This window comes from Pterocles gutturalis, unplaced genomic scaffold, assembly GCF_000699245.1.
Source record: "Pterocles gutturalis isolate BGI_N339 unplaced genomic scaffold, ASM69924v1 scaffold9705, whole genome shotgun sequence".
Lineage (NCBI taxonomy): Eukaryota > Metazoa > Chordata > Aves > Pterocliformes > Pteroclidae > Pterocles > Pterocles gutturalis.
In genome coordinates this window covers 6,461-33,376 of record NW_010143396.1, presented here as the reverse complement: position 1 = coordinate 33,376, position 26,916 = coordinate 6,461, and the positions used below count along the sequence as shown (strand labels likewise).

Here is a 26,916-nt window from a genome sequence, read left to right as displayed (position 1 = left end):
TGCGTGGGGCTGCGGGCTCCTCCCGCCCCTGGCGTTTCGCTCAGGGCGCTGTGAGGGCTGCGGCTTGGCGTGGGCGGGCGCTGCCGGCGGTGGGGGGCGGCTGGGCGGAGGGGACACCGGTTACGGTGAGGGTCTGCAAGGCTCGTGATACCTATCGGGAGGAGGAAAGGGTCCTTCTCACCTGAACACGTCTTGTTTGGGGGTCCGAGTGTCTTGGCGAAGCTTCCTCCTGGTGCGCATGTGAAGAATTTCTCTCACGCAGCTCTCTGAAAGTTTCTCTTCCTGCTTGGCGTAGCTCGCAGCTATGTTCTTGGGGTTTTTTTTCCCGATTCATTGTGTTTCAGTTCATCCTTCCCTTTGTTTGCTTCCTGAAGGCTGAGATCTAGCTTACTGAAAAAGCAGGGCTCTCAACCATTTTTTTTTTCTCCTCACCGGGCTGGATGCAAATAGTGTTTCTTCAGTTTTGAATACAGTTATTCTAAATTAAATACTAAAGGAATATGTCCTTTTTTTAAAGGAACTTTCCGACTTCTAATTTAGACAGTTTAAGTGACCTCTTTTGGAAAGCATTTTGTCATCTGCTGACAGAAGATAAAATGGACTTTAATTTTCTGAACTAGAGGCAGGGTTATGAGAAAAAGATGCTGAGCATCATACATGGAAACGTGTTTGAGGCACAGAGTTTTTTAGGAGAAACAGAGTTTGGAAGAGAAAACATACTTAGTATGAATGTTTTCCTTTGTTTATCGCACTATGCATCAGATTGAAATATTGGTATTACTTTGGAAGATGTCTTGTCTTGAGTGAATAGCTTCAGTAAATTGCAGTAATGGCTCAGCTTAAAAAAAAAAAGGCATACTATGACTGTAACTAGAGTTTTGTTTTGGTGGGTGGATGACTGTCATCCTACTAAGGTTTCTTTCCTATGGTTAAAACAGTCTTATGTTCAATAGTATTCTTGTACATGGTGTTTTTTGCTTGTAACTCTTTCAGCAGGTTACTTAAAGCAAATAGGGGGTTTGGTTGTCAGTTCTTAGATCAGCAGCTTTTTCTTTCCCTGTATTGCTCATAAAAGGCATCCAAAAATAAATTGTGCAGAGGTTTGAACACACATTTTATAACAGAAATCTTGCCTTATGTAAGGTCTAAGGAAAGTAAGTTACAGCACGTGATTTCAGGGAGTGCAGTATCTTTTTGTTGGCAGGGAGAAAGCTGCCATAAAATCACTTGGTTCACGTATCTGATTAGTGTCAATACTATGTGTTGTTTCCCTGTTCTTTCTCAATACTGAAATAGGAGATGATTAAAAAAGCCCAAACATAAACTGGAGAAAAACATGGGGAAGATTAGTGTTGTGTCTAGGATATGACTCTTTCTTGATCCTTTTTTAATGTTAAGTACACCTCAGCCAAGTGTGTCCATCATGTCTTGCTGTTCTAAAGCCAGATATCCCAGCTTTTGTATTCTCACTGTTGTTTGTAATTCCCATAGACAATTAGGAGAAATGAAGGCCTGAGCCTGCTTTTCTTTCTGTGCAGGAGTAAGTCTGCCCAGCTGGAATAAACTGCAACATTGGGGCCCGAGGAAGGAGTGAAACAAACAAACATGCAGTTGTGTTCAAATAGTCTTTACAAATAAGAGGATAATCTTTGGGTAGTTGACTGTAGTTTTTTGTTGTGATGACAATTGGTACTGTTTTCCCAGTAGGACGTTGTGTTAAGCTATTGTTCTCTCCAGTATGGATTTGCTTAGCTGAACTATAAACTCTGTAAAACTTTATCTAACACCGTTTAACAAAACAATTTGTAAACACTGGTTTTGTGGGGTTTTGTTTTTGGTTTTTTGTAGGGAGTGATTCATGTTTGCCTACATGTATCACTGAGAATCAGCCTGCACACTGTTGCTTTAGAAAGCAAACTAGTGAGAAGTTGAATGCACAGGTAGCAGTTTAGCACAGAATTTTTGAAGGGCTTCTGTCTCTGAAAGTTTGTAGCTTTTTGTAATTGTGAGCAGATCTAGATTTTTTTCCCCCCTAATGTTAGTGACTGCTTTCAGTTCAATTTTGTTTATCACAATATGTGGCCAGTTCAGTTTCCTTCTCTACAAGTCATCCTTTCTTGCTTATTTTTATCCTCACTGAAATTCAAACAGTCATCTTTGTTTCTGTTCCTGTTTGTATACCGATATTGTTGGATAATTTCAAAGATGTCAAGGCAGTTAGAAGAGGTGTTGTTGATTCAAGCTCCCTCTGCTGGCTTGTTCTGCAGTAGAAATAAAGCCATATGATGTATAGTTTTTTATCACTGAATCATGTAATAGAAATTAAAACACAGTTAAAAGCACAGCGACATAGTGTTTCTAAAAGCAACTGCCTACCAGAGCACTAAGTTTAAGCTTATAACTTTTATACTCATAAGGTTTCTAATTGCGATTAACTTAAAATCTAGATGTTGATATGTAAGTGACAGATACTCCTTAGAACTGCTGCTGCCAAGTTGCATATAGAATCTAAACGATAGCTTGAGAGCTAATATATTGAGACAGCTATTTGGATACAGATTAAAATGGCTTCAGTACTTTGGACTCCATCTGGTACATGTGCTACAACATTGCACTTACAAACTTTCAGTTAAGGTGCGGTTGTTGAAAAGTATGTAATGTAGCAGGGTTCAGGCCTCTGTGATTATCAGGAGAAGTAAACAATAAACTTTGCTCTCTTATTGATGCAGTACAGGAAGGGTGAGTGAAGGACACTGTGCTGCTTTGTGCAGTTCCTTGCCATGACATGTGAAGTCTCCTACATCAGCCTTCCATAGCAAGGATTTGCCCAGAAGAAACTGCACATGCCTTCCCTCCTCATATTCAGACCAATGTTGCGTGAGGATGAGATTTGAATGTGATTGGTGTGAAAGGTCAATCACAATATTGTGGAGTGCCTACCCTTTTGGAAAGTATGCAGTATGTCTTAGAGGGTGCTAAAATTAATTTGGCTTCTGTTTTGATAACACTGAGTTCCTTTACTGACATCTCCATTTACAGTTCTACATAGAAATATAAATTCCCCAAATACTTTTTTTCCCCACTGTAGACCTCCTTCCCCCCCTTCCTGTGGCAACTACAACGTGTATTGGAAAACTGGGAAAGTGGCTAAGGTTGTTCAGGAATCCGTCTTTAGAGAGGAAAAAGGTGGTGCTTATGCCTCGGTTAGGCATTTATTTTCTGTGGAAAATGGAGAATAAGTAGTTAAAACAGCTTTCTATGCACAGTTAAAGCTAAGAAACAGTAGGCCATGTATGCACTCCAGAACTTTCCGGTTTGTATGTTATTTCACTCATTTAGATATAAGCATAAACAAAAATAGCTGCTGTTGCTACTGCAAAAATACCGAATGATGATAGGTATCCAGCAAATGACAGAATCTAAGGACAATAGTTAATATTTGTAGAGGGGGGGGAAAGGTGGTGTGTTTGAGAAGAAACAGTACATATTATATAAAAGGGAAGAGATGTTTTCTGTTGCTTGGTTGGTTTTGGTTTTAAGGATTTTTGTGGACCTGTATTGGTTGCTAAGCCTGGAGAGATCTCGGGATTGACATTTTGTTAAAGAAACTAACCTGCCAGTGGCAGATGAGTTGTCATTAAAAACCTTTTAGGGAGAACCCTTGAAATCACTTTAAGATTGTAGTAATAGTTGAAATTGGAAATATACAGCTTTGTTTTAGATAAAGCAGTGTTACACCTGTCAAAAGTTGTAAGGTTCTTCATCTGTTAATTGCTCCTATCTTCAATCTGGAAAGTCCTGTGTGTTTGAAAGCTTTTATTTTATGTATTGGTATTAGTTTGTCTGAACAAGATATCCAGTTGAGCTCTGAGGTGTGGGAAATGCAGTGCAACTTGCATAGATTTTGTCAAAGAGGAGTGGTTAACAGAGTCATACAGTAGTGGAAAATAAGCCAGGAGGATTAAAGACCTAGTGCAAAGATCAGAAAGGGAGAGATAAAGTAGCACATTTTATACTGGTTACCTCTAGAGTAGAAAAGGTTCGCAAAAAAAAAAAACTTGTTAATGTTAATTTACTAGGACATTCTCCACCAAATAACATTTTTTTTCTTAATGTCTTAAATTAACAGGATGTATTGAAAATAGCTTCAGTGAATAAAATATTTTTCTTAATGTCCAGTTTATGATATGTTTGCCTTGCCAATTGTGTATTATATGGGGGAAATTAAATAGGTAAAGTCAAGGGGATGATTGCTTGGTCTGCTCAAAAGAACACATCATCGCTGTCTCCTTTTAACTGAGTTAGTGTCATATGTTAAAAGATTTGCCAAAGTGAGATAACAAATCTTAGCAGCTGACTAGCCTGAGTTTGGAATTGGACTAGAAGTTAAGAAGGTTTAAATGCATTCAAATCTGTTTAGCTGTGTAGAATGTGCTGTGGTCTTGGCATCAGGTAAACTTTCAAAAGCTGTTTTTACAAATATATCTGTTATGAATGTGCCATCTGGAAACTCCCAAGTGTTTTCAAGACCTGCTTCAAAAGTGAAATGTAGAGTGAAGTCAGGCACTTTGTGAGAGAGGTGCCTATAGAGCAGAGCTAGTGTATTGGGTTTGTGTGGCAAGGTTTTGGTAGCAGGGGGGTGGCCCACAGGGGTGGCTTCTGTGAGAAGCTGCTCGAAGCTTCCCCAATGTCCAGTAGAGCCAGTCTGGCCGGCTCCAAGGTGGACCTGCTGCTGGCCATGGCTGAGCCCATCAGCGACAGTGGTAGTGCCTCTGTCATAACATATTTAGGAAGGGAGAAAAATGGCACAACAGCAACTTCAACCAGAGAGAGGAGTGAGAATATGTGAGCGAAACAACGTCAGTGAAGAAGGAGGGGAGGACGTGCTCCAGGTGCCAGAGCAGAGATTGCCCTGCAGCCTGTGGTGCAGCCCATGGTGAGGCAGCTGTGCCCCTGCAGCCATGGGGGTGATGGTGGAGGAGGGACCCCACGCTGGAGCAGGTGGATGCACCTGAAGGAGGCTGTGACCCTGTGGGAAGCCCATGCTGGAGCAGGCTTCTGTCAGGTCCTGTGGCCCCGTGGAAAGAAGAGCCCACACTGGGGCAGGTTTGCTGGCAGGACTTGTGACCCTGTGGGGGACCCATGCTGGAGCAGGCTGTTCCTGAAGGACTGCACCTCGTGGAAGGGACCCACACTGGAGCAAGGGGAAGAGTGTGAGGAGTCCTCCCCCTGAGCAGGAAGAAGTGGCAGAGGCGATGTGTGATGAGTTGTATTTTATCTCCCCTGTCCATCACTCCTCGGTGGAGTGATGGAGCAGCTTTGGTGAGCACCTGATATCCAGCCAGGATCAAGCTACTACAGCTGGGTTTGTTGGAGCAAGGTTACAAAATCTGATAAGGAGACAAGTCTGGGTTTTGTTGGTGTTGGGTTTTTTTTTGTACACATACTTCCACTGTGATGTCAATATTTCACAAACTTTAAAAAAAGATGATAATAAATGCCTTTCTTCCAAAAACCATCTGTACTGAACAACCTGTATTTTAGGTTTGTCTGCTGGTCTCGAATAGCTTTCTGAAGCCCTGTCTTGGTCGTTAGCACAGTTTTGAGAACTAAGCATCAGAAGAAAAGGAAAGAGACTCTCTTGTGTTCTCACTGTTGTCCGTATCTGATACCCAGGCATCATCAAGAAGCAGCCTGACTTGAAAGTAACAAAGCAAAGAACAGAAGAATGGGATAAAACAGGACTGGAGCAAATAAATGAAAAGGAAAGAACTAAATGTTGATCAGAGGATGGCATCTGGACAGCGACTGCATTTCTTACCCATTGAATGATTCCTTAGCTGCCTTTTGGGGTTTTTTTCTGTTTGGTTGGTTGGTAGTTTTTTTGTTCTGTGGGTTTTTTTGGGTGGTTTTTTGTTTTGTTTGGTTTTTTTTTTAATGGTTTGTTGTGATTTGTATCGTGTCACTGACATTCTATGGAATTTTCCCCCTAGTGCTTTTCACATTTCACAAAACTTCCTGATACCCCTGAGCATGGATCAGAGATTGTCAGTGGCACAATCCCTTCAGGGTATGAGTGGTGTTCAATTTTTACATGCAGGATTGAAGGCCTGGACAAGCTCTGTATTTTTCTGTTGACTATCAGCTTTGTTCTTGAGCTAGTGCAATTGTCCTAAGGAAACTAGGAAAAAGGAGCATTGTGGAAGGATGTATTGTATACATCTGTGTTCATTGACAGATAATGTCTATCCCCAGTGATGTTTCAAGCTTTTAATGTGGTCCAGCTTGTTTCTAAGTAACAGATTATTACAATTTCAGTTAATCACTTTTCTCTGATCTGTTTTGCTGATTAATTGTGCAAAATAATGAGTTCATCTCATGCTTTTGTGCTCTCACAAATAGTTTTTTAACATAATAACATCTTTTGATTATGCAAGAGATGGCAGATTTTGGTCATATGCTCAACAGCCCCGGCTTCATTTTTATTTCCAGGTTTCACATATACCTCAACAGCTTCCTTAAGTGGCATATACAAGTTGTGAGACTACAAAAAAAATTTCATGAGTGAAAATTTTATAAGTGGGAGTTCCAACTGAAATTCCTTCTGAAAATTCCCTCAGAAATCCACTCTGCCAGCAGTGGATATTTGCTAGATCACAAACTTTTAATAAGTTTTCTTGTAGAGCAGATGTTTAGTTGTACTGGATACAGTTTGTTTATGCTGTTAAGAAAACATCTGTTCTTCCAGTGTCCTGACAGTGATTTGCTGTTTGTCCACCTTAATACATGGAAATACAGTTACATATTTCATATAGAATAGCATGTTATATTTTGAGAGCCACAATACATGTTTTTTCTCTCATTTAAATGAAATTATCTTAGTGCCTGTTGATCAAAGTGCAAAATACACTTTTTAATAAGCTTTTGTTTTTATTACAGCAATGTCATCTTACTCGTAGAAACGTCATGACGCATAGCAGCATCATGGTGGATGTAGGCAAGTGGCCAATATTTACCTTACTGTCACCTCAAGAAATAGCATCTATTCAGAAAGCGTGTGTATTTGGTTCATCAGCCAATGAAGCTATATATGTAACACGCAATGATGAGGTAAGGCTCTAATAAAGTGGAACATATACTCTACAATTAGTTGTTTTCCAAGTCCACTGAATACTTGTAAATTAATAGCTTCTCAAAAGCTATGTGTGAAATTTGTATATTTAAAAAAGGGTTGGCTGTAACTTGTAAGTTTTTTGGGGTTTTTTTTTAGTCTTGTATGGGGACAATATAGATAGACTGTTTAGAAAACTTAAAAATAGCAAAGGCTAGAATGGATTACATGCACTTTTGAAGACAGACAGAATTCAAAAGAAGTTGTGGTAGCTTGAAATTAAGTGCAAGCACTCCAGGTATGAAGATACAAAATGAGGTTATGGCTTGCTAAGTAACAATAGAGCAGAAGATAATCTGTGGATTTTAATGATTCAGAAACTCAATGTGAGTTAGCATTGTGCTGCTAAAAGAAAACAAGCCAGATGTTCTGGGATAAATTAATGGTTTTCTTGTAAGACTGGGTAGAGTAGGATTTTTTTTTCCCCCCCTGTAGGTCCTATCAAAGCTGCCTGTAGGATGAGCCTCCCACAGTACACCTGTGGCTGCTCTTTACAAATTGCTTCTAAAAGAAGGTGGCGTGTTCCACTTTCACAGTTTGTTGCTTCTTACAGTAGTGTTACTGCAAGTGAGAAACCTAGATTCCAGGCCTGCACGGATCTGAAGAATTCAGATTCATCAGTTAAATTCCAGAGTGTCCCTGTGCTGACTCTTGAGCTTGTTAACTTCCGTGAGGGAAGTCTCCGGCTCTCAAGATTCCATGACAAAACTTTTTCCTGGCTTTATGAAAACCTGGATGTTACCACTTCTGCATACCTGAGTATACATCACTTGAAATGAGTATTCCTCTGTTTTTCAGGTATTTGTTTTTGGGCTGAATTGCAGTAATTGTTTGGGAACTGGAGATAATCAGAGCACAATAGTACCAAAGAAATTAGAAGCCTTATGTGGAAAGAAGATTTCCAGTCTCAGTTATGGAAGTGGACCCCATGTTGTACTTTGCACTGAAGGTAGAAAACTAACATTTAGTATAGAAACATAAGCTACATATTTTAAGTTCCACTTGCAGTTAACAAGAATGGATTACGGTGTAATTGTATTAACTTGTTAACTGGGTAATGTATGCTAAGGGGTTCTCATTGCTCTTAAGTGGAACTAAATGTATTCTGTAATAGCTAAAGTAAGTTTCCCTTACATTTCCATTATGTTTCAACTGTAGAGTTTTACTTGATCATTTATGGCATACTCAGACTTACTGTGCACTTTCATGTGTTTCCACAATAAATCTAACAGTTATACTGTGATATAAAATAGTTGTGTACGAATTACATAATTTTTTTAGTACACAGGTGATTCTTGTAATAGTTTCACTACATGTTAATGTCCTTTCTTTTTTATGTTGGCATTTTCTAATTTCTTGGAATTCTATCTATCTTAACTTCCTTGGAATTTTGGGTGGTTTTTATCATAAACGTAAATCTTTTTGCAGATGGTCAAGTGTATGCTTGGGGACATAATGGTTACAGCCAGCTTGGGAATGGCACAACCAGTCAGGGCATTACTCCTGTTCAAGTTTGCACAAATCTGTTACTAAAGAAAGTGGTCGAAGTAGCTTGTGGCTCTCATCATTCCATGGCGCTGTCATTTGATGGGGATGTAAGTTGAAACCTGTTCAAATCTCTTAATCTCCTTCTTGAAGTGAATAGTGTAGGTGACCTTACAGTGTGAAGTTCCCTTCTTCTACAGTGTAGTTACAACTAACCTTTTCTACTGCTGCCTTGAACTACGGCATCCGTTTCTTCAGAGCAGACTTGAAAATAACTCACCCCACCCCCCCTTCCCGCCTCCCTAAACCCCAGCAAAGAAACCCAACCCAACCACAAAAACAAGGGAATAAAAGTCTAATAAACTTTTGTGTCTTTCATTTGTTTTATGTCTCACAGGGATGAGACCAGAAAGCTATGCCACTTACAGGTGAAAGAATGGCTTGTAAGGTGCAAAATGTAACTGTTATTTGCTTGCAATTCTGTTGTTTAAGGGGTGTATTGAATTGTTTGTATTCACTGGTTAAGGTTTAGTCTGTTTCTTGTAGTCTTCATGATTTCCACACTGCTACTATGAAAGAATGTTGCTCTGCACACCTCTGAATACCTTTGTGTGTAGCTAATGAAAGAGCACTTGGTTTATATCCAAGGCTGCTTTATGCTGTTTGTTTACATGGCTTAAGGCTGTGTGTCCTGGGAAACATGTACAATTAGTTTCCAGTTAGTCAGATTCAACCAACGTGTGTGTACCTGATTTGAGTTGCATTTTACTGCAGGGAGGAAAGCCTGGTTTCAGCTCTGCTTTAACAAAAGAAGGGTTTTAATTTTAAAACCTTCTTAACAATGAAAATGGAAACTATAATTCTTTACATCCTGGTAGTCTGAGCATGTCTGTGTTATGGTTAAGTATGGAGTCATAGTGGAACAGTAATTCAAAATAGCAAATCAGTATTTTGAAGGTAGGAAAGACATGCCTGGTTAATTCAGGTGGTCTGTGTTGAATCTGAAAGTAGAGCCTATGCTTAAGAAAGATAAAAGAGCTTCTTGTAGAGAAGAAGCTAAGAGGGTGGGGATGGTATGAGAAGCTGAAAAAGTCCTTGGCTTAATGTTAGCAATGCTTTGCAACAACTAAAACATCAGTGTGTTACCAACACTGTTCTGAGCACAAATCCAAAAATGTAGCCTCGTACTAGCTACTATGAAGAAAATGAACTCTCTCTCAGCCAAAACCAGCATAGGTGACAATACTGGCTCTTGTAATAAATGTAACGTGATTGAAATCTAAATGGAAGTGGGGAAGTTTCTTTGTATTTACCACAGAGTTGGTATTTGCAGCTTGCTTGCCGTTGTGGCTAGTTAATGTATTATAAATCTATCCCTAGCAGTCTATTTGTGCTCTAAGTTTTTATCTGTACCAAAATTTATTATACTGACAGCAGCAAAATGTGTTAAGTAGAGTTTTGTTTACAGAAAGATTTGTCTCCAAAAACCCTTGCAAGTTGATATATCTGAAGTTTGAAAGGCATTAAAGTTGTAATTATTCATGGAAATACTTGGCATAATTTATTTGTATAGCCTGTTCAGTGCAATTTTAATGCAGTGCAAATTTGAAAAAGTATCTTAATGATAGACTTGAAGGACTGCAGACATTTGTGTTTCTCTGAGAGAGGACATTGATTACCCCCTTGGCATTTTGATCTACCATCTGAGATTGTCTACATCGATTTTTTTTTTCCTTTGTTATTGAAATTAAGGTATTTTATAGAGCATCTTCAAATATTCAGTAGGAATCAAAGATCCAGCAAATACAAGTAACAAAAAGCAATGAACTAATGCTTTCCTTGTGTTCCTATTAGACATGGCAAATGAGTTGTGTTGATGGGAAGTTTTTTGTTCTTGTCTTTGGGGTTTTTTTGGTTTGTTTGGGGGTTTTTTGGTTTGTTTTTTGGTTGGGGTTTTTTGTTTTGTGGTTTGTTTTTTTTTTTTTGTGGCAAGGAAGGTGTTTGTTTTTAGTGACTGACTTTTGGTTTCATGTCGCAGTAAACAGGTGGCTTCTGGCACCAAAGGATGTACAGACTTCACATTAGGGTGTCTGGCAGTGTGCTTTTAATGGCTAGCATGTCTGTGGCCGGATATTTCCAAGAGGACAAACTTTAACTGGGTGAAACACCAGAGAATGAACTATCAGAAATAGTTTTATGCTGAGCTATGGGTGTGTATGCATGTAATTAAAATTGAAGGAACTGAAAATACAAAGCTATAAATATTTTTTTTTAATAGCAAACTACTTCCCTGTCTTCTGGACTTTTAGATTAAAGGAACAAATATTTTTGGTTTTTTTATTATTATTAGTTTGCCACTGTCAAACTTTGAACTGTCATAGAGGTGCTTTTTTGTTAATGCCATTGTGTGTAAGAGAGTTTTGCTGCTGTGAAACATAGGCTGACAAAACCATGTCCTTTCATAGATAGCTCTTGAAAGATATAAGAGTTATGATGAGTGTCCAGCAATAACCTGGTTTAGAGTTCTATGAAGAAAACTAAATAGCTGTGAATTGGGGAGTTAAGCTTGTCTGGAAACAAATGACATTCTGGCTTGCATTGTGTTGCTTTTTCCAATATCATGAAAGTATACAGACAGTCCACTCACTATGCTCTTTGTCTTACAGTCTGACTTATATTTAATATGAAAATGTGTTCCTTTTGTTTCTTCTTGTATTCAGATACTCTGGTTCTGTAGCAAGAAGCTGGAAAAAGTGCCATTTTCATATTTGCCAGATCAGTCCCATTGCTGTTGATAATTTTCAGCTGTTGAAAATTAATTTTACGCATTTTAGCTCGTTAAATAGGATCATTTACTCAATCTGATTCTGTCTACAGTAAGGTTATAATTTATTACCACAGTTACTATTATTGAGGCTTAAACTGCAATTTTTTGTTTGTTTTTATGGACAGCTATATGCTTGGGGCTATAATAACTGTGGTCAAGTTGGATCTGGATCTACAGCAAACCAGCCAACTCCTCGTAGAATTTCAAACTGTTTACAGGGTAAAATGGTAGTTGGCATTGCGTGTGGTCAGACCTCCTCCATGGCTGTAGTGAACAATGGTGAGGTAAGCATTGCTGCATTCTCACGGTCTCTCCCTGTTACCAAGATTTACAAAGTTAATGTTTGAACGTGGAGAAATGCTGACATGGAGTGCACAAGTTATAAAGTTGTATTGGTAGAGTTATATAGAATTATATTGATAACTTCTGTGAGACCGATTTAAGGAAAACTGCTATTAACTGGAGATGCTATCCTTACACTAAACATCCCTTCTTATGGCAAAGACTATATTGGATCATAATTCTGACTGAGTCTGCAACTGCAAGAACTTTAACGGTTGTATTAAGCATATCTGTATTCCTTATTTCAATAGATTCTTTAACATATGTCTTAATTAGATTTTTCGAAAGTGTGCACAATTAGGTAGTTAATCTTTCTACAAGAATACACTGTGTTCTTAAACATGTTGCTTAATTGCCAGCGACAAAACCAAACCAAGCCTTTGAACATTGCTCTAGTATTGTGGAACTGTTCCATTTCATGTAAGTTTATGGTGCTATCTTGATTCTACATATGAACTGTAACGTCAATTTTATGTAGCATTTCTTTGTGACTGGAGGGACTGTAAATGTCCCTGAGATTGAGATGATCTTTCATTGTACATACTTTTGTCTTGATGTGTCCACCATAACAACACTAAAGGAAAAATTAGAGCTAACCAGGGGACTTCAGTTTAAACTAATCCAATAGCTAACCAACTGAACAGAATAACTAATGTCTTGTTTTCTGTAAAAAAATAAAAAGTAATAAAGAAAAAGGAAGATGTAAAAGTCAACTAAAATATTGATGCTATGGGAGAGACTTTGGTGTATTGCAAGTTTATTGCAAAGTTCCTGGTACTTCAAAGATAAATATGTTTTAGAAAGCTTCTTTAAATGGTAAATAAATGCAGGACTGAAAAGTTGAATACAGTCAGTCATTGCGATATATTTAATATCTTTCAGCCTTGTTTATATTGCTCTTGAAATAGTGTACAGTTTTTTAATAAGATGTACTTTGTTGAATTGTGATTGATACTAAGTCTTAAATGTTCTGTACTTCCATAAAGGAGTGCCTTAATTTTGTTTTCCTTTTGCAATCAGGTTTATGGCTGGGGTTATAATGGTAATGGTCAGCTAGGTCTTGGAAACAATGGCAATCAACTAACACCATGCAGAGTGGCAGCGTTACAGGGTGTGTGTATAATGCAGGTATGTCTAACATCAAAATGAAAATGCATTCATGTTTCTACAATCTGCTGAAACCGTATCTTTGGAATCTTATGCCTGCTTCTAGATTTCACAGTTTAAGCACTGATTTTTTTTTTTTAGCTCCTGTAAATTATATTAGGCTTATAAAAAAGTGCAAGTAACCTGTAAAATACTTTTGTAAACGTTCTGAATGATTTCAAGTCAGCTAGTGTAACTATAAATAAATTACGATATGGATACAAATTACATCTTTGCAAAATTGAATGAATGAAATACACTAGGCAAAGACAAGAAATTAAGGTGAACAAGGTGTTCAAATTAAATTCTACATTAATATTCTAATTAGTCCTTCAGAATTGAGGGGAGAGGGGAAAATGAGTCATGGATGTGGGTTTGGTTGTTTGGTGGTCGGGTTTTGTTTGGTTTTTGTTTAGGTTTTTTTTCCAGCTAAAGAATAAAACAAAAAATTGGGATTTCCTGGCGTTTTAGTAAGGTTCTGTTGAGTTTCATGTGATAACTTGGGTTGAAATTTGTTTGCTGTTGAACTGCAGCTCTTATAGTTTGTATAGTCTTCAAAATATCAAATTCTGAAAGTATTTCAGAATTCCAAGATCTGACTATGAAGTTTGCTGTTCTTCATATAAAGAGTATGCAACTGAAAGCAAGTAAAGGCTAGGGAGACTTTGCAAGAGTGCAGTAAATTATTTAGGAGTAACCAATGAAAACTAAATCAATGAAGTTGGGACTTTTCCAGTACCTACAGTTAACATATTTTGTGTTAGCTTTAAGTACTGAGAAATAACACATTGTAGTGCTAAATGAAGAACACCTGCGATATTTAACATCAGCTAGACTAAGGTAATGTGGGCAATAACTTTGTTTCTCATCTCTGTTTTGTTTAGTAGTAATGCTTATACATTTACTTACAGATTGCCTGTGGCTATGCGCACACACTAGCACTAACAGATGAGGGTTTGCTCTATGCCTGGGGAGCTAACACTTATGGGCAGCTGGGAACTGGCAATAAAGGTAACCAGCTAAGCCCAGTGCAGATCCTGATGGAAAAAGAAAGGTAATCTTGCTGAAGCTGTTTCTGGATTGATAAATCAGCATGTGTTACACAGTCTCTAGCACTGGAAGCATGCATGTTTAGGGCTTGGTGGATTGTTTTTCTATCCCTAATGTTAAAAGCATAGAAAACGATGGTAACATACTGTTTACTATAGACTGAGTGCTTTTTGTTATCTGTAATGATTATTGAAAGTAAATGTACTTTGTATTTACTTGATGCTGAAAGATAATGAATGAGTGTTAGACTATTCTAAATATGGTTCCTTTGATAAAAAATTTGGAGCTATGAAATCAGTAAGCCAAACTTTCAAGCTGTATTGAGGCCTACATTAAAAAAAAAAAGAGGGGGGGAAGGAAGGGCCATCTTTATAAGAAGTGATATGTTAGGAAAAAAACAGTTTTCTGAAAGGCTGGCAATAGCCAACCATGAAAACAGAACTTGATTTGCAGGGTTGCTAGAGCTAAGGGCAGATAATACTGCTTTTGTCGGTGGTACCAGTCAGTAGTTTCTTAGCTTCCTAGACTTATAAACCCTAACCCTTGTCTACCCTCTTTCAGCACCCTTGTCATCCTCATATTTGGAATGGCTCTTCTGCTGTTCACCTACAAACTTGGACCTCAGTACCATTCTCTGGACCCATGTGTATAACTATAGATTAATGTATCTCTGTTTGGAAACCTCTTAGTCTATAAATCCTTTAACCTGTAAATCTCTTAATTTATAATCTGCTCTTAACTAGGAAACACTTGCAGTTGTTTTTTCTCCTTCATTTCTGAACTGTCTTTCTGGGAAGTGATTCCTTTTTTTTTTTTTCCTGTTTCTCACACTTAACATTAAATTAAAATCTGCACAGTACTGAGATTATTTAAGAGCTTCAAAATAGGTGGGGGCGAAGAAGAAAGGAACAATCACAATAGAAACCATTGAGGTGAGGCTGACTTGTCTGTGAAGGAACTGACACTAGTGAAGCAAAATGAAATATTCTTTTAAAAAGCAGTGGAAATGTGTATGTTTGCAAATAGATCAACTTTGTTTTCTTAGTGATTTATTTCTTGAGTGAACTAAGAGGAGCTGTTGCTTTTAGAATTGTATGTGAACTCAAGCATAGGATTATAATAAAACTGGCATTTGTTCAGTGACTAAAGGAGGGAGAAAATATCATAGAACTTCTGCTTGGAATCTAAGGGAGAGAAAAGTCACCAGACCTTACTCATCTTGCTTGACTTAGCTTCCTTGGAAACAGTGCTCTAAGTGGGTGAGCTGTCATTTCCCATGAAGCATACTAATGCTGCTGTTCCTAGTCCTTTCATTTATAGAGCTCTTTTGTCATTTATGTATAATGCTGGTGACAGTTCCTTAGGAGGTGGCATTTGAATCTGTCTTGAAGCATGTTGCACATATAGCTTGTAAGGAACTTCTAGACTTTTATTTTGTGTTAGCTTGGAGGAACAGTTATGAAGGTCAGCTTCCTGAATTTTGATGTAAAATATATGCTTAACATGTTATCCTGTACATGTACTGTAGGTAATGTACAAATACATGTACATGTAAGTACATGTACTATACATGTATTATAGTATGTGTTCTACTATGCTGCTTAAGTATAGTATAGTTACTCTAAAAATATGTTCTGCTAAGGAAAGAAGGTTTGGGAAAGGAAGTAGTTTAGGTGGATAGCTATGATGGACAATAAGCTGTCCCTAAAATTACTTTATGATGGCCTCATGCAGTCATGCTGAAAGATCTCAAATGTTGCATAGAGGTTCATAAGTTGATAATGGTGTAAAACAACCCATTAGTCTTTTATCTGCCAGAAATTATCAATATGTATACTGAAAGTGATTGTAGACTCTTGCTGTGTTTTATCTTGAAATAATATTTGCACTTAAAATGTAGGCTTTGTGCTAAAAAAGCATTTTGTCTAAGAAGCTAACTCTTCATTAATATTGTTTTGGAAAGGAATAAACATTTTGATACATATATTCTTAGACTGCTTGGAAGGACATTTATTTGTCCCAGTTGATCTGTTTCTGGCACAAAAGCGTGAAATCCTCTGATGCATTTTTAGCATGGAGAAAAAAACAGGAAAGCATAGCTTTTTGTTTGAAGTGACGCTGGAACTTCCCCTGTTTTTTTTCTTAACATGAACAAAGTCACTGGAAATGTCCTTGCAGTCCTTTTAATAGAAGGGTTCTTGTAATGCTAGAGATGGCAAGATAGAGATTGCGTGAGCAATGGGAGAACAGAATAGATGTGTGCATCAGCAGCTCTAATATTTTGAGGAAGTATGTGAGGTGAGTGAAAATACTGTATGGACTTTATTTAAAAAAAAGACATAGCTCTTCAAGAATGTGGAGTTAAATGCACTTATTTACTTCTCAAATGAAACACTGTCCATTTTCCATGCTGAACCTCACTGTTGAGGAAAGGAAACTAACAGCAAAATAAGTCAGAAATACAGGCAGTACTTCAGCTGTCTGTCTACATACGAAAAACAGATTAAAGGCAGGGCAGAAGAGTTTCATAATCAAGGATTTATTGAAAAATACATAGAATCTAACTCTCAAAATGAGAGAATTTTTACGTCATCTGTTTGAAAGAATCTGAGTTCTGAAAAATGATCCGCAAAACCCGTGGTAGTATAACTTTCCTGCTTGTTCCCTAACTGGAAGTTTCATAAGCTGCATAAGCATTTCTCCTCGAGAACAGGTGTCTGATGTGCATTGGTTTTAAAGGGGAAAAACAAAATTGTTTTGCTTCATCCCTTTCCCATGGTTATGGAAGAAAAAGAGGAATGTGAACTGATGAGAATGACATAATTAAAACAATATCTGATTGCAAGTAAATCTACAAGCAATCTGAAAATGTCATTGCAGTTTTTAAATATTAGTCTATTCAAACAATATCCTATTCATGCAGGACAAAGAAAGAAGTACAGGAGTGCAGATGTGTAGTTTGGTTTGCTCTTAATTTGGTGAGGAGTTTGGAAAGTCACTTGACTACATACCTGTAAGCATCTTACAAGGTTTCTTCTGTTTACAGGGTTGTGGAGATTGCTGCCTGCCACTCTGCTCACACGTCGGCTGCCAAGACCCAGAGCGGTCAGGTGTACATGTGGGGCCAATGCCGTGGGCAGTCAGTGATCCTTCCCCACCTCACTCACTTTGCCTGCACTGACGATGTGTTTGCTTGCTTTGCTACCCCTTCTGTTATGTGGCGTCTTCTGTCAGTAGGTGAGAACAAGCTCCAATATGACAGCCAGTGCTATAATCTCTGTGTACATTTGTTGTGATTAGTACAGGATACCACTTGTGTGGCAGGATGTTTACTGCTTTAAGGAGAACCAGCAATTGAAACTAGCTCTGTTAGTTAGGGTTTTTCTTCTGAAGAAAGTAATCTACCTCAGCAGCTAAGGATCCAGAATAGGGTTAACAAGATTGTTTACAAGTATGCATCTGGAGAGAACCCTGTTTTACCATTGCACTGTGAATATTGTGTATTTTCTGCCTTGGTGGTGTTTGTGTTCCAGCTCAGGACTGGGAAGGACTACTTGATCATTACACATAACTTTTTTTCTCTTACAACTATTCCTACTTGACAGACTGCTCCAGACTCTTGAATTGTAAGTGTTGTCTCTAGCTTTCCCTCCTTAGTATTTACCCGTCCGGTATGAACATGAAGGACTGAATCTCTCTCCTATGTTTCTTGTTAGGAAAATAAAGTAACAGAATTCCAAGTTTTCATTTTGTGAGATTATTTCTCTCAACTTGATTTAGTTTGACTTTCCCCAAAGACAGGCAGACTTGTAAATAGTAGTCTCTGGATAACAAGACTCTAATATAATTGTTTTCTCTGTTTGAACTCTCTTCTTACACTGCCTTGGATTACACTTCGGGATGCAGTCTCTGTGACTAAGAAATAAGCCCAAGCCTTTCTTTATTATTTGCAGGGTGCCCAGGGAAGTTGTGGAAGCCCCATCCCTGGAGGTGTTCAAGGCCAGGCTGGATGAGGCTTTGAGCAACCTGGTCTAGCGGAAGGTGATGCTGCCCATGGCAGAGGGGTTGGAACTAGATGGTCTCTAAGGTCCCTTCCAACCCAAACCATTCTGTGACTCTGATTCGACTATCTTTGATTCACATGCTGCTAATTCTTATTTGACCCCAGATATGCTATAAAGTGCTTAGCTTACACTTCCTTGAAAACATGAAGGTGTTTGCATGTTGCAAACATGAAGATCTTTTCATCCTGGATTTGCTGCTTCAGTTCTTAAGATCATTCAGGAGATCTAATCAGTTTTCATATTGACAACAAATCCTAATTTTGTTAGTCCCTGTACAAAACAGGCTTTGTGGAACAGTCACATCCTAAGTAACCTTTCTCCGGACTCACTTTATCTTTGCATGTGGCTTGTCCTAATAGAGCTTCTCCATCTTAACTTCTCATTTAGCATGTTGTCACATTTGTAGAGGTCCAGGTAACAGCATCTTGTCTATACAGGAAAACTGAAAGGTTTTACTAAAGAGAGGATTAGCTTGGAGTGATCTGCTTCTGGGTAGATCCAAGTCTTGTTTTATCCCACTTCTCACTTTCTCCATTCTCTAATTCTCTGCGATATGTGTTAGTCTTGCCCTCTGTAGAGGTCTGATGGTTGTCCAGCTCTGCTGCCTTTTGCTAATAGTGAAGGCTGTTTAAATGACATTTCCCCAGTTTCAGTACCTTTCAAGTTCTTGATTTTTGTGAAGTATTCCTAGACTGAGTATCACAAGGTACTTGCATTTTGTACCTACATTTTAATTCCTCTTAGAATTTGGGCGTTCTTTCCCTCTTATTCTGATAATCCTCCTTACTAAGTACTTAAATCAAAAGCACTAATTCTGGGGGCATTTTTAATCTCCATTTTCCCTATACATTTTTTTCCTTTCCCACCTTTTTTATTCATATAGATTTAAAAAGCCACCTTTTTATGTTGGGTTTTTTTTTTCTTAGTGAGAGCTAACTCTGCATAAAGGTTATTGTTCTGCTTCCAGTTATGATGACTCTGCTAAAAAAATGAATCAGTCACTCAGGATTGGCTGCAGTGAAGTACAATTAGCAGCCTCTTTTGAGGAATGAACTGAGGGATTTGGAGTGAGAGTTGATCAACTGCATAACTTTAGTTAAGCTCATGACCTATAAAATCACATGAGCAAATGGAGGGGTACTAGAGCATGGTTTAGTTAGCCCTGATGAGATGCAGGTTCTGTGGATGATCCATGTAAATCAGAGGAGTGTGTATGGTCTTCTGTGGCACAAATGTGACTTGTCTGTTACAGCAGTTTGTTATAGCAGTATTTCTTTTTAAATACCAACTAATTTAGCTGTCCCTAATGGTGAAGAGTAATTTGTGGATTGTGTATGGATGAACAGTACGCAGTCCTGTGGGACATGGGAGACACAGACCACATCCCATTATAGTGGAAATCCACTTGTTTTTCTTTTCCATGCGTTGCTTCTTAGAAGCCATGTGTTTTGAAACATACTTCTAAAATGTATCAACAGAAGCTTCAAACAGTGGGTTAAATAAGGTTTTATAAAACTTCAAAGTTCTTGTTTTACCACAAGCCTTAGCCAACTTGTGCTGCAACTCTTGTATGATTTCTAGAGATACAGGGACCTCTGTGGGACCAGTGCCATAGGCCTTAATATAAAGAACTGTCAAAGAGCTATGATAACCTCAGCTTTAATCCATTTACAAATTTGCTGAAGTGTTGTGTCCTTGGTAGTAGTAGATACTGTGTTCTTACTACAGTCTTTCTTCTTCGGCAGCACTGCTGTTGGATTTTGTGTTGTCATAACTAATAAACTGAGTATAATGGTGAAACTCTCAAGTGAGTTGCAGGTGATGCTGTAGGCTCCTGTTACCGGCATTTTGCAGGTTGCAGAGCTGAGCTGATCCAGCACTAGCACTGAGATACCAGGAGGCTGGCAATTTAATGGGTGGTGCAAAGGCAGAGAATAAGAAAGGAAATTGTCCAAGTACCTTACCTGGTGCTGTGCTGACACTGTTCAGTGAGCTGGAACTGGAGCTGTTGACTGCTGCTGCCTGTAGCTGTTGTGGAGTAGTCCTTGCCAACAGGAAATGGTATTGGGTTAATTCATTCTTCCCATTTCACCACTTAAGTCAATGGAGCCCTGATACTGACCTATTTTCCTTGACATGCTCTTAGTTGAGCTGCTAGCTGTAGTTAGTGATGTGTGTATTATCTTTTAATATTCTTATCATGTTTGTTTTGTTTGCTCTAAAATTGTTTCTGCAGAGCATGAAGACTCTTTAACAGTAGCAGAATCTCTGAAGAAAGAGTTTGATAGCCCAGAAACCTCAGACCTAAAGTTCCATGTGGATGGAAAGTACATCCATGTCCACAAAGCTGTTCTGAAAATCAGGTAGTGATCACATTTCACAGCTGTTGTTTACACAGAATAACCCCTTGGTATTGCACTGAAGGACGGGGAAAAAAAGGGGCAGGGAGAAACTCTTAAACCTGTAATATATAGCATCTGTGTGTCAATAATCACTTTAAACAAAGTGATTGTAAGAGGAGTTAAATCAAAACTGTCTTAAAATGGTCTGTGTTCAGTTTTCACTAAGCCTATTTGTTATTTCAGGGTAATAAATTCTGTTGGTCTGATTGCAATGTATACACAGACGTTTCTGTAGCATAGATCAAATAAGGGTTTTATCTTGATGCACAAGTATTACAGTCCCCACACTATTAGGAACCAAAACGTGGACCACTGGTTGTGTTGGGGTATGCTAAAATATTTGTGAATGTGGCAGAATGTATTTCAGGAGGACTGTAATCTAACGTTCTAACGTTCATCTGTACATATAATAGTGTTCCAGATGTGATGTCTTTGTCTCTTAGGTGTGAACACTTCAGAACCATGTTCCAGTCATACTGGGATGAGGATATGAAGGAAGTTATAGAAATAGACCAGTTTTCTTATCCTGTGTATCGTGCCTTTCTGGAGTACTTGTATACAGACAGTGTTGACCTTCCGCCTGAAGATGCAATAGGTATTGCTTATGGTCCACTTATGTTAGAAAGCAGCATCCAGAAAAACTGAGACAGAGGAAACAGAATAACTGTTTAATATAGGCTTCTAGTCTAGTCTACAATGCATTTTACTGGTAATTAATTAAGCTGTCTTTACAATACTGTTGTAGCAAACTTAATACAGCAAAAGAGGTGTGTATTTAGAAATAAACTATAAACCAGTTTTTTCAAGGTTGTGAGAGAAACTATTTATTTGGGTTAAAATACTTGCCTATTTTACCAAATTGAGTCAATTATTGTTTAGGATAATGTGAAAGAGGCTCAGTAGATCTAATAGGGGAAACTTCAACAGCAGAGCAAAGAGCAAGCTTTAATTCAAGCATGGATTTTTTTTTTTTTATAGTGATTGCTCTTTGCTCATGTTGTGGTGCCTGTTTTATGACAAGTTCCACTCTCGCAAGCAGTTAGGTATGCAAATCAGTGGAGCAGCTTGCGTATTTACAGAGATTAACAGGATTGCAGCATGAGGTAATAAAAGGCCTTTCTTTCTGTGTAATGGTAAAATACATTTTTCTGAATAGTGACCCACTTGCAAAAAGCATATTATAGACATATAGACATTGCATATAGGTGCAACCTGTACCCTAGTGTTGTTGAAACAGCAGAGATCATTAAAACTAAGTAATATGATGGCGTTTTAATTGCAGGGCTTTTGGATTTGGCTACTTCGTACTGTGAAAATAGACTGAAAAAACTGTGTCAGCACATTATCAAGGGAGGAATTACTGTGGAAAATGCATTTTCATTGCTCTCTGCTGCTGTCAGATATGATGCAGAGGTAAACTTCTAAACTTCAATCTCTTAAACACGTCTGCTTTCTAACTTAAACTACAGAGAAAAGCAGTCAGTTGTATTTTAATGCAAAGTCTCTTTCACTTACTATCGGATAATACTGTTTGCCATTTCAGAATTTGAGAATGTTGGAATTATCAAAACTGTATTTGCCATACAAAGACAGATGTATCTCTTTTTTTTTTTTTTTCTTTTCCCCTCCATAAACCAGTACTGGGAAGGTGAACTAGTACACAGATATCTAAAGATGACTTAAGTTCCAGGCTGAGACTCCGTATCTGTAAATGTTTGCATTGCTTAATTTCATGGTAAGAGGTTGTGACACTGTGCCAAGCTTAATGAATTACTATTTCTGTGGGGAAAAAAAATGGTAACAAAAAATTTCTGAGGATAAAAATACTGACCCTGAAACAAGGGAAGGCTTTAAATACAAAGCAAAAACCAGCACATTATGAAGCAGTGCAATAAGCCTTAAGTTAGTTACCCGTAAGGTTCTGCAGTGTGTGTGATGTCATGTGGTAGTTTGGGGATTGAATGCATTTGGGGTTTTTGGTTGGCAGGGTGTTTTTCTGTTTGTTTTTGTTTAGCTACATTCAGATACACTTTCGGTCTTCAAACTATGCTGATGAAAGGCCAGGATAAGAACTGTTTTACAGGCCTAAGAAATCTTGAAGACAGAGAAACTGTGTGAAAAGTGGGGAAGGCTAGTGAGACTTCCCTACTGCCTAATGTCTGATTTCACTATCAGATCACTAACATGCTGCTTTGTGAGCTAATCAGGAAGTATTTCTGGGTTTGCTTTGCCTATTTGTGTTCAGCATAGTATCTGTGCATCATGTCTGCAACTTCACGACTGGTTAATTTTTAACTTGCTGCTTATGCTTATAAAGCAATTTTGGTACTCAGCAAATCAACTTATTGCTTTTTCTTGTACTTAATATCCAGCAATTGGCATGCAGATGCCCTAACTTATTTCAGAGCCTTCTAGCGTATTGCTTGTTCGATATACCTTACCTAAAGGGCTGCTTTAGTGTCTGAATTGTGGCTTCAGCTCTACTTGGAATAACAGTTTCTTCAGTGGGAGTTTATGAAAAATAGAAAGATTTCAGTATTTTAGCCTTAGAAGATTTTTTTTTTTTTTTGCAGTATGAGTCTTCAGTGATTGATTCTGCTTGTAAAGGACTGTGGTGGGTTGACCCTGGCTGGATGTCAGTTGCCCACTGAAGCTACTCTATTGCTTCCCTCAGCTGGACAGGGGAGAGAAAATACAATGAAAAGCTCATGGGTCGAGATAAGACAGGGAGAGATCACTCACCAATTACTGTCACAGGCAAAACAGGCTCAACTCGGGGAAATCTGTTGCATTTATTATCAATCAAATCAGAGTAGGATAATGAGAAATTAAACCAAATCCTAAAAACACCTTCCCCTTCCCTTCTTCCTGGGCTTAACTTTACTTCTGATTTTCTTTACCTCCTCCCCCTGAGCAGTGCAGGGGGACAGGGAATGGGTGTTGCAGTCAGTTCATCACACATCTCTGCTGCTCCTTCCTCCTTCGGGGGAGGGCTCCTCACACTCTTCCCCAGCTCCATCGTGGGCTTCCCATGGGGTCACAGCCTCCTTCGAGTGCATCCACCTGCTTCCCATATGGGGTCCTCCAGGGGCTGCAGGTGGGTCTCTGCTCTGCTGTTACCCTCCATGGCTGCAGGGGCACAGTTGCCTCACCATGGGCTGTACCACAGGCTGCAGGGGAATCTGCTCTGGTGGCTGGAGCACCTTCTCCCTCTCCTTCACTGACCTTAGTGACTGCAGAGTTGTTTCTCTAGCATATTCTCACTCTTCCCTCTGGCTGCAATTCTGTAGGGTTTTTTTTTCCCTTCTTAAATGTGTTATCCCAGAGATGCTGCCACTGTTGCTGGTGGGCTCAGCCATGGCCAGCAGCAGGTCTGTCTGAAGCCGGCTGGCATTGCCTTTGTCAAGACATGGGGGAAGCTTCTAGTGGCTTTTCACAGAAGCCACCCCTGTAGCTCCCCAGCTACTAACACCTTGCCATACAAACCCAATACCAGAGTAGAGGCAATCCAGTTGCTATGCCTTGGCTGTACCTCATTAGCTAAATGAAGTTAGAAGTGAAGTGGGCTTAAATGCTGTGTCAAAGAGAGAATGGGTGACACTGAGGGGTTGGTTTTTGGCAAAAAGTGGTACTTACATGCAGTTAGATGGGGTGCTTGAAATTGCTTGGGTTATGTAGTTCATTCCAAGGGACTGTGTGTCTGGAAGACAACGGTTGAAAGAAGCTGCTTCGCTGATTTAATGTTTCCATGACATGAAGCTCTCCTATACTTTCTTTTGGTGACGACTGAATTGAAGTGGCTAGAATTAGGTTAGGTCTGGTTTCTTATTGTAGCTTTTCAAATAATCATTGGATGTACCTTGTGCCTTTACTTACTTAGGTCTATATTAAGTACAGCTTGCTAGGAGTATATCCATCTGTAAATGAAATTCAGCCTTTTTTTATACAGAACATTAAGTTTTCCAAAGTTAGTTACTAATACTACAGTATTTCTGTTTATGGTATGCTTCTGTTGCATTGACTTGGAATATATTTTTTTTTAATAAAGCAGTGCAAAATATTGTAATGTGTATGATGTAATTTTGTTTAAAATGCTAGTTCATTCTGTTATTTGAAAAAAAGCCCTCAGTGTTCAGTTCTAATAAGCTTTTTCCATTGCACAGATGCCTTCCAAGTCAATATCTGCAGCTTCAGAATGCCTGGTTTTAGGCCAAGATATATTTTTATGTAATTGTTTTGTCAAGAACTCTCACTGGCACACAGTTGCTCTAGCTTTCAATATTGACCTTAAGAGAAAATATGAATATTAATCAGTCTTTCATACCTCATGTGGCTTAGAGAGCTCTGCAAATTTGTTACATTTTACTGCAGTGCCTAGTCTGCAAAGCAGCTAAGGGAGCATGTGTTCTCACCTATAAAGTTATTAGTTCTACAAACTTACTGAGAAATTAGAACAGGGTGGGGAGTTGCTATTTTGTGAGGGCTGCGACATCCTCCTTAATAGCAGCTTAAATATGCACCATCGAGTAGATTTCCAACTCCTCTTTTGAGGAGGAAACAAGTAATCTGAGTGGGAAGAGTTCTGTGGTCAACATTATATTGACAATGACTGTCTCTCTTTTTTTATTTTTTTTTTAGACATCCTTTCTCTCTGACATCATGTGGGTACAATGATCGTTGTCTGTGAGGCTTTTCTAATGTTTAAACGGAAGGCACTTCCAAGTAGATTCAAATATCTGAAGTCCCCTTTCTGCAAGAATGGCTATGCTGTATTGTGCCACAGTACTCCTTTTGAATAATTTGTGGGACATCTGTGAAATACTTTGTAACATGAGTCTGTTTCTAATGCACAGAAAAGCCTTCTGCCTACACTGTGCTTTAAAACTATCCAGTTAATATGCAGTTGCATTGAGCCTGGTGCCCTCAACTAAGCAGGAATTCAAGCAACCTTACGTATAGATCTGGATTTATCTTATGGAACAAGAGAGATGAATTTTCATAATCCACAGTCTTGTTTATATGTCATTACCCCAAGATGTCCTAGTTGTATTGGGTTTTAATAGCTGTCCATGAATGCAGATGAAACTCTTCAAGTGGGAAAACTTTTTAAATATATATTGCTCAGAACAGCTGATTTTTCTGACTGCAGCTAGATAGTAAGAACCAAATTATAGTTACTTTTCCATTTGTAAATGTGTTACATGGGTAGAACTACTATTTTCTATAGTATTTATGTGGTAACTGTGTGGGGAAAGACATTAACAGCCACTGGGTTTGATGTGTTTGTCTAATTCTCTGCAAAGATAAAGCATATACAGGCATTTGTGCCTGAATGTAATTTTCTGTGATGGAAGCAAAAATAATATTTTTTTTTTTTTTCTGTTTAGGACTTAGAAGAGTTCTGTTTTAAGTTTTGTGTCAATCATTTGACGGAAGTGACACAAAGTGCAGCATTTTGGCAAATGGATGGTCCCCTGCTAAAGGAATTCATTGCTAAAGCCAGTAAATGGGGAGCCTTTAAGAACTGAAATGAGGCTGTCGGTTACGAGTGTTTGTAGGGGTTTTTTGCAGTTACAATGGGATGTCATAACTGTACAGGTAAAAGTGAGTGTTACCTGGTCTCTTGTACCAGAAGAAGTGAAAAGCCACAGTAAAAACAGTGGCTGTGCTCAAGTGAATTGTTGTAAAAATATCAAGCAAAATATTCATTTGCATTTAGCGAACCTGGTTGGTGGAACCAGCTCAAGATTTCAGAATTTACCTTTTTAGCCTAGGAAATCTCGGCTCTAGCACCACCAGTTAACATTTTCAATTTACTTTCTAGAGTTGGAGAATAGTCTGACCTGAGCCAGGTCAGATGTCACTTAAATCATTAACTCCCTGGGATTACAGAGGAGCAAATGGCATTAATATCTCTTATTGCCTTTGCACAATTGTGAATGAGTTCACCATTTGCTGTGTGAAATTAACCAAGTGTATCCAGTGCTTAGAAAACCTTGCAAAAATATGTCCTCAAAGCCTGCATAAGTGACTTGGAAGAAACCTAATTGCAAGTAAATCTTTGTATTTGGGTATACCTTAATATAAGTTGTAATGTGTACTTTGTGTAAATTGGTTCAAGCAATATTTTTATGGTTAATGGAAAAAATTTCCTCCTCTGTGACTTCAGATTATATTGGTTCCCTTGGAGGGGAAGGGATACACTGTTCTGGAAGTGGGGGGTTTGCATTTGTGTTGTATAAATTTAAACTACATGTAATAAAATTTCCTCTTTTTTTGTACTTGTTCACTAGCAAACTTCTTTGAAGAAAAGTGCAAGATTTTTGTGCTACACACAGCATATAAATTGTTTAATTAAAAAAAAAAAAACCCACAAAAACCCCAGACTGCATTTCTGAAGCTTACTCAGTTCACTGTGCTTGACAAATA

The 26,916-nt window shown here is 38.4% G+C and overlaps 1 protein-coding gene across 2 annotated transcripts; it reads left to right on the top strand.

Moving 5' to 3' along the window:
* Nucleotides 1–3,218: 3,218 nt before the first annotated feature.
* Nucleotides 3,219–26,241, top strand: RCBTB1 (regulator of chromosome condensation (RCC1) and BTB (POZ) domain containing protein 1). Of its 2 annotated transcripts, XM_010084717.1 has the most exons (13): nucleotides 3,219–3,242; nucleotides 5,052–5,065; nucleotides 6,978–7,110; nucleotides 7,970–8,120; nucleotides 8,600–8,766; nucleotides 11,609–11,767; nucleotides 12,846–12,953; nucleotides 13,883–14,025; nucleotides 17,068–17,258; nucleotides 20,322–20,448; nucleotides 20,931–21,082; nucleotides 21,770–21,900; nucleotides 25,875–26,241. In XM_010084717.1, the coding sequence occupies exons 3-13, from the start codon at nucleotides 6,985–6,987 to the stop codon at nucleotides 26,013–26,015; spliced, it is 1,596 nt and encodes a 531-aa protein (XP_010083019.1). In that variant the 5' UTR covers nucleotides 3,219–3,242; nucleotides 5,052–5,065; nucleotides 6,978–6,984; the 3' UTR covers nucleotides 26,016–26,241. The 2 variants fall into 2 exon arrangements, with proteins under 2 accessions (XP_010083019.1, XP_010083018.1); XM_010084716.1 differs by lacking the exons at nucleotides 3,219–3,242; nucleotides 5,052–5,065 and having other exon boundaries at nucleotides 6,967–7,110.
* The last annotated feature ends 675 nt before the right edge of the window (nucleotides 26,242–26,916 follow it).

What these genes read in the sequence shown, in the direction of transcription:
- RCBTB1 (XM_010084716.1), top strand. Translation starts at nt 6,967, where the DNA reads ATGACGCATAGCAGCATCATGGTGGATGTAGGCAAGTGGCCAATATTT. An exon ending in AGGGTGTGTGTATAATGCAG is followed by an intron (nt 12,954 to 13,882) that starts GTATGTCTAACA and finishes ATTTACTTACAG; the next exon opens with ATTGCCTGTGGCTATGCGCA. An exon ending in ATCCTGATGGAAAAAGAAAG is followed by an intron (nt 14,026 to 17,067) that starts GTAATCTTGCTG and finishes TTCTGTTTACAG; the next exon opens with GGTTGTGGAGATTGCTGCCT.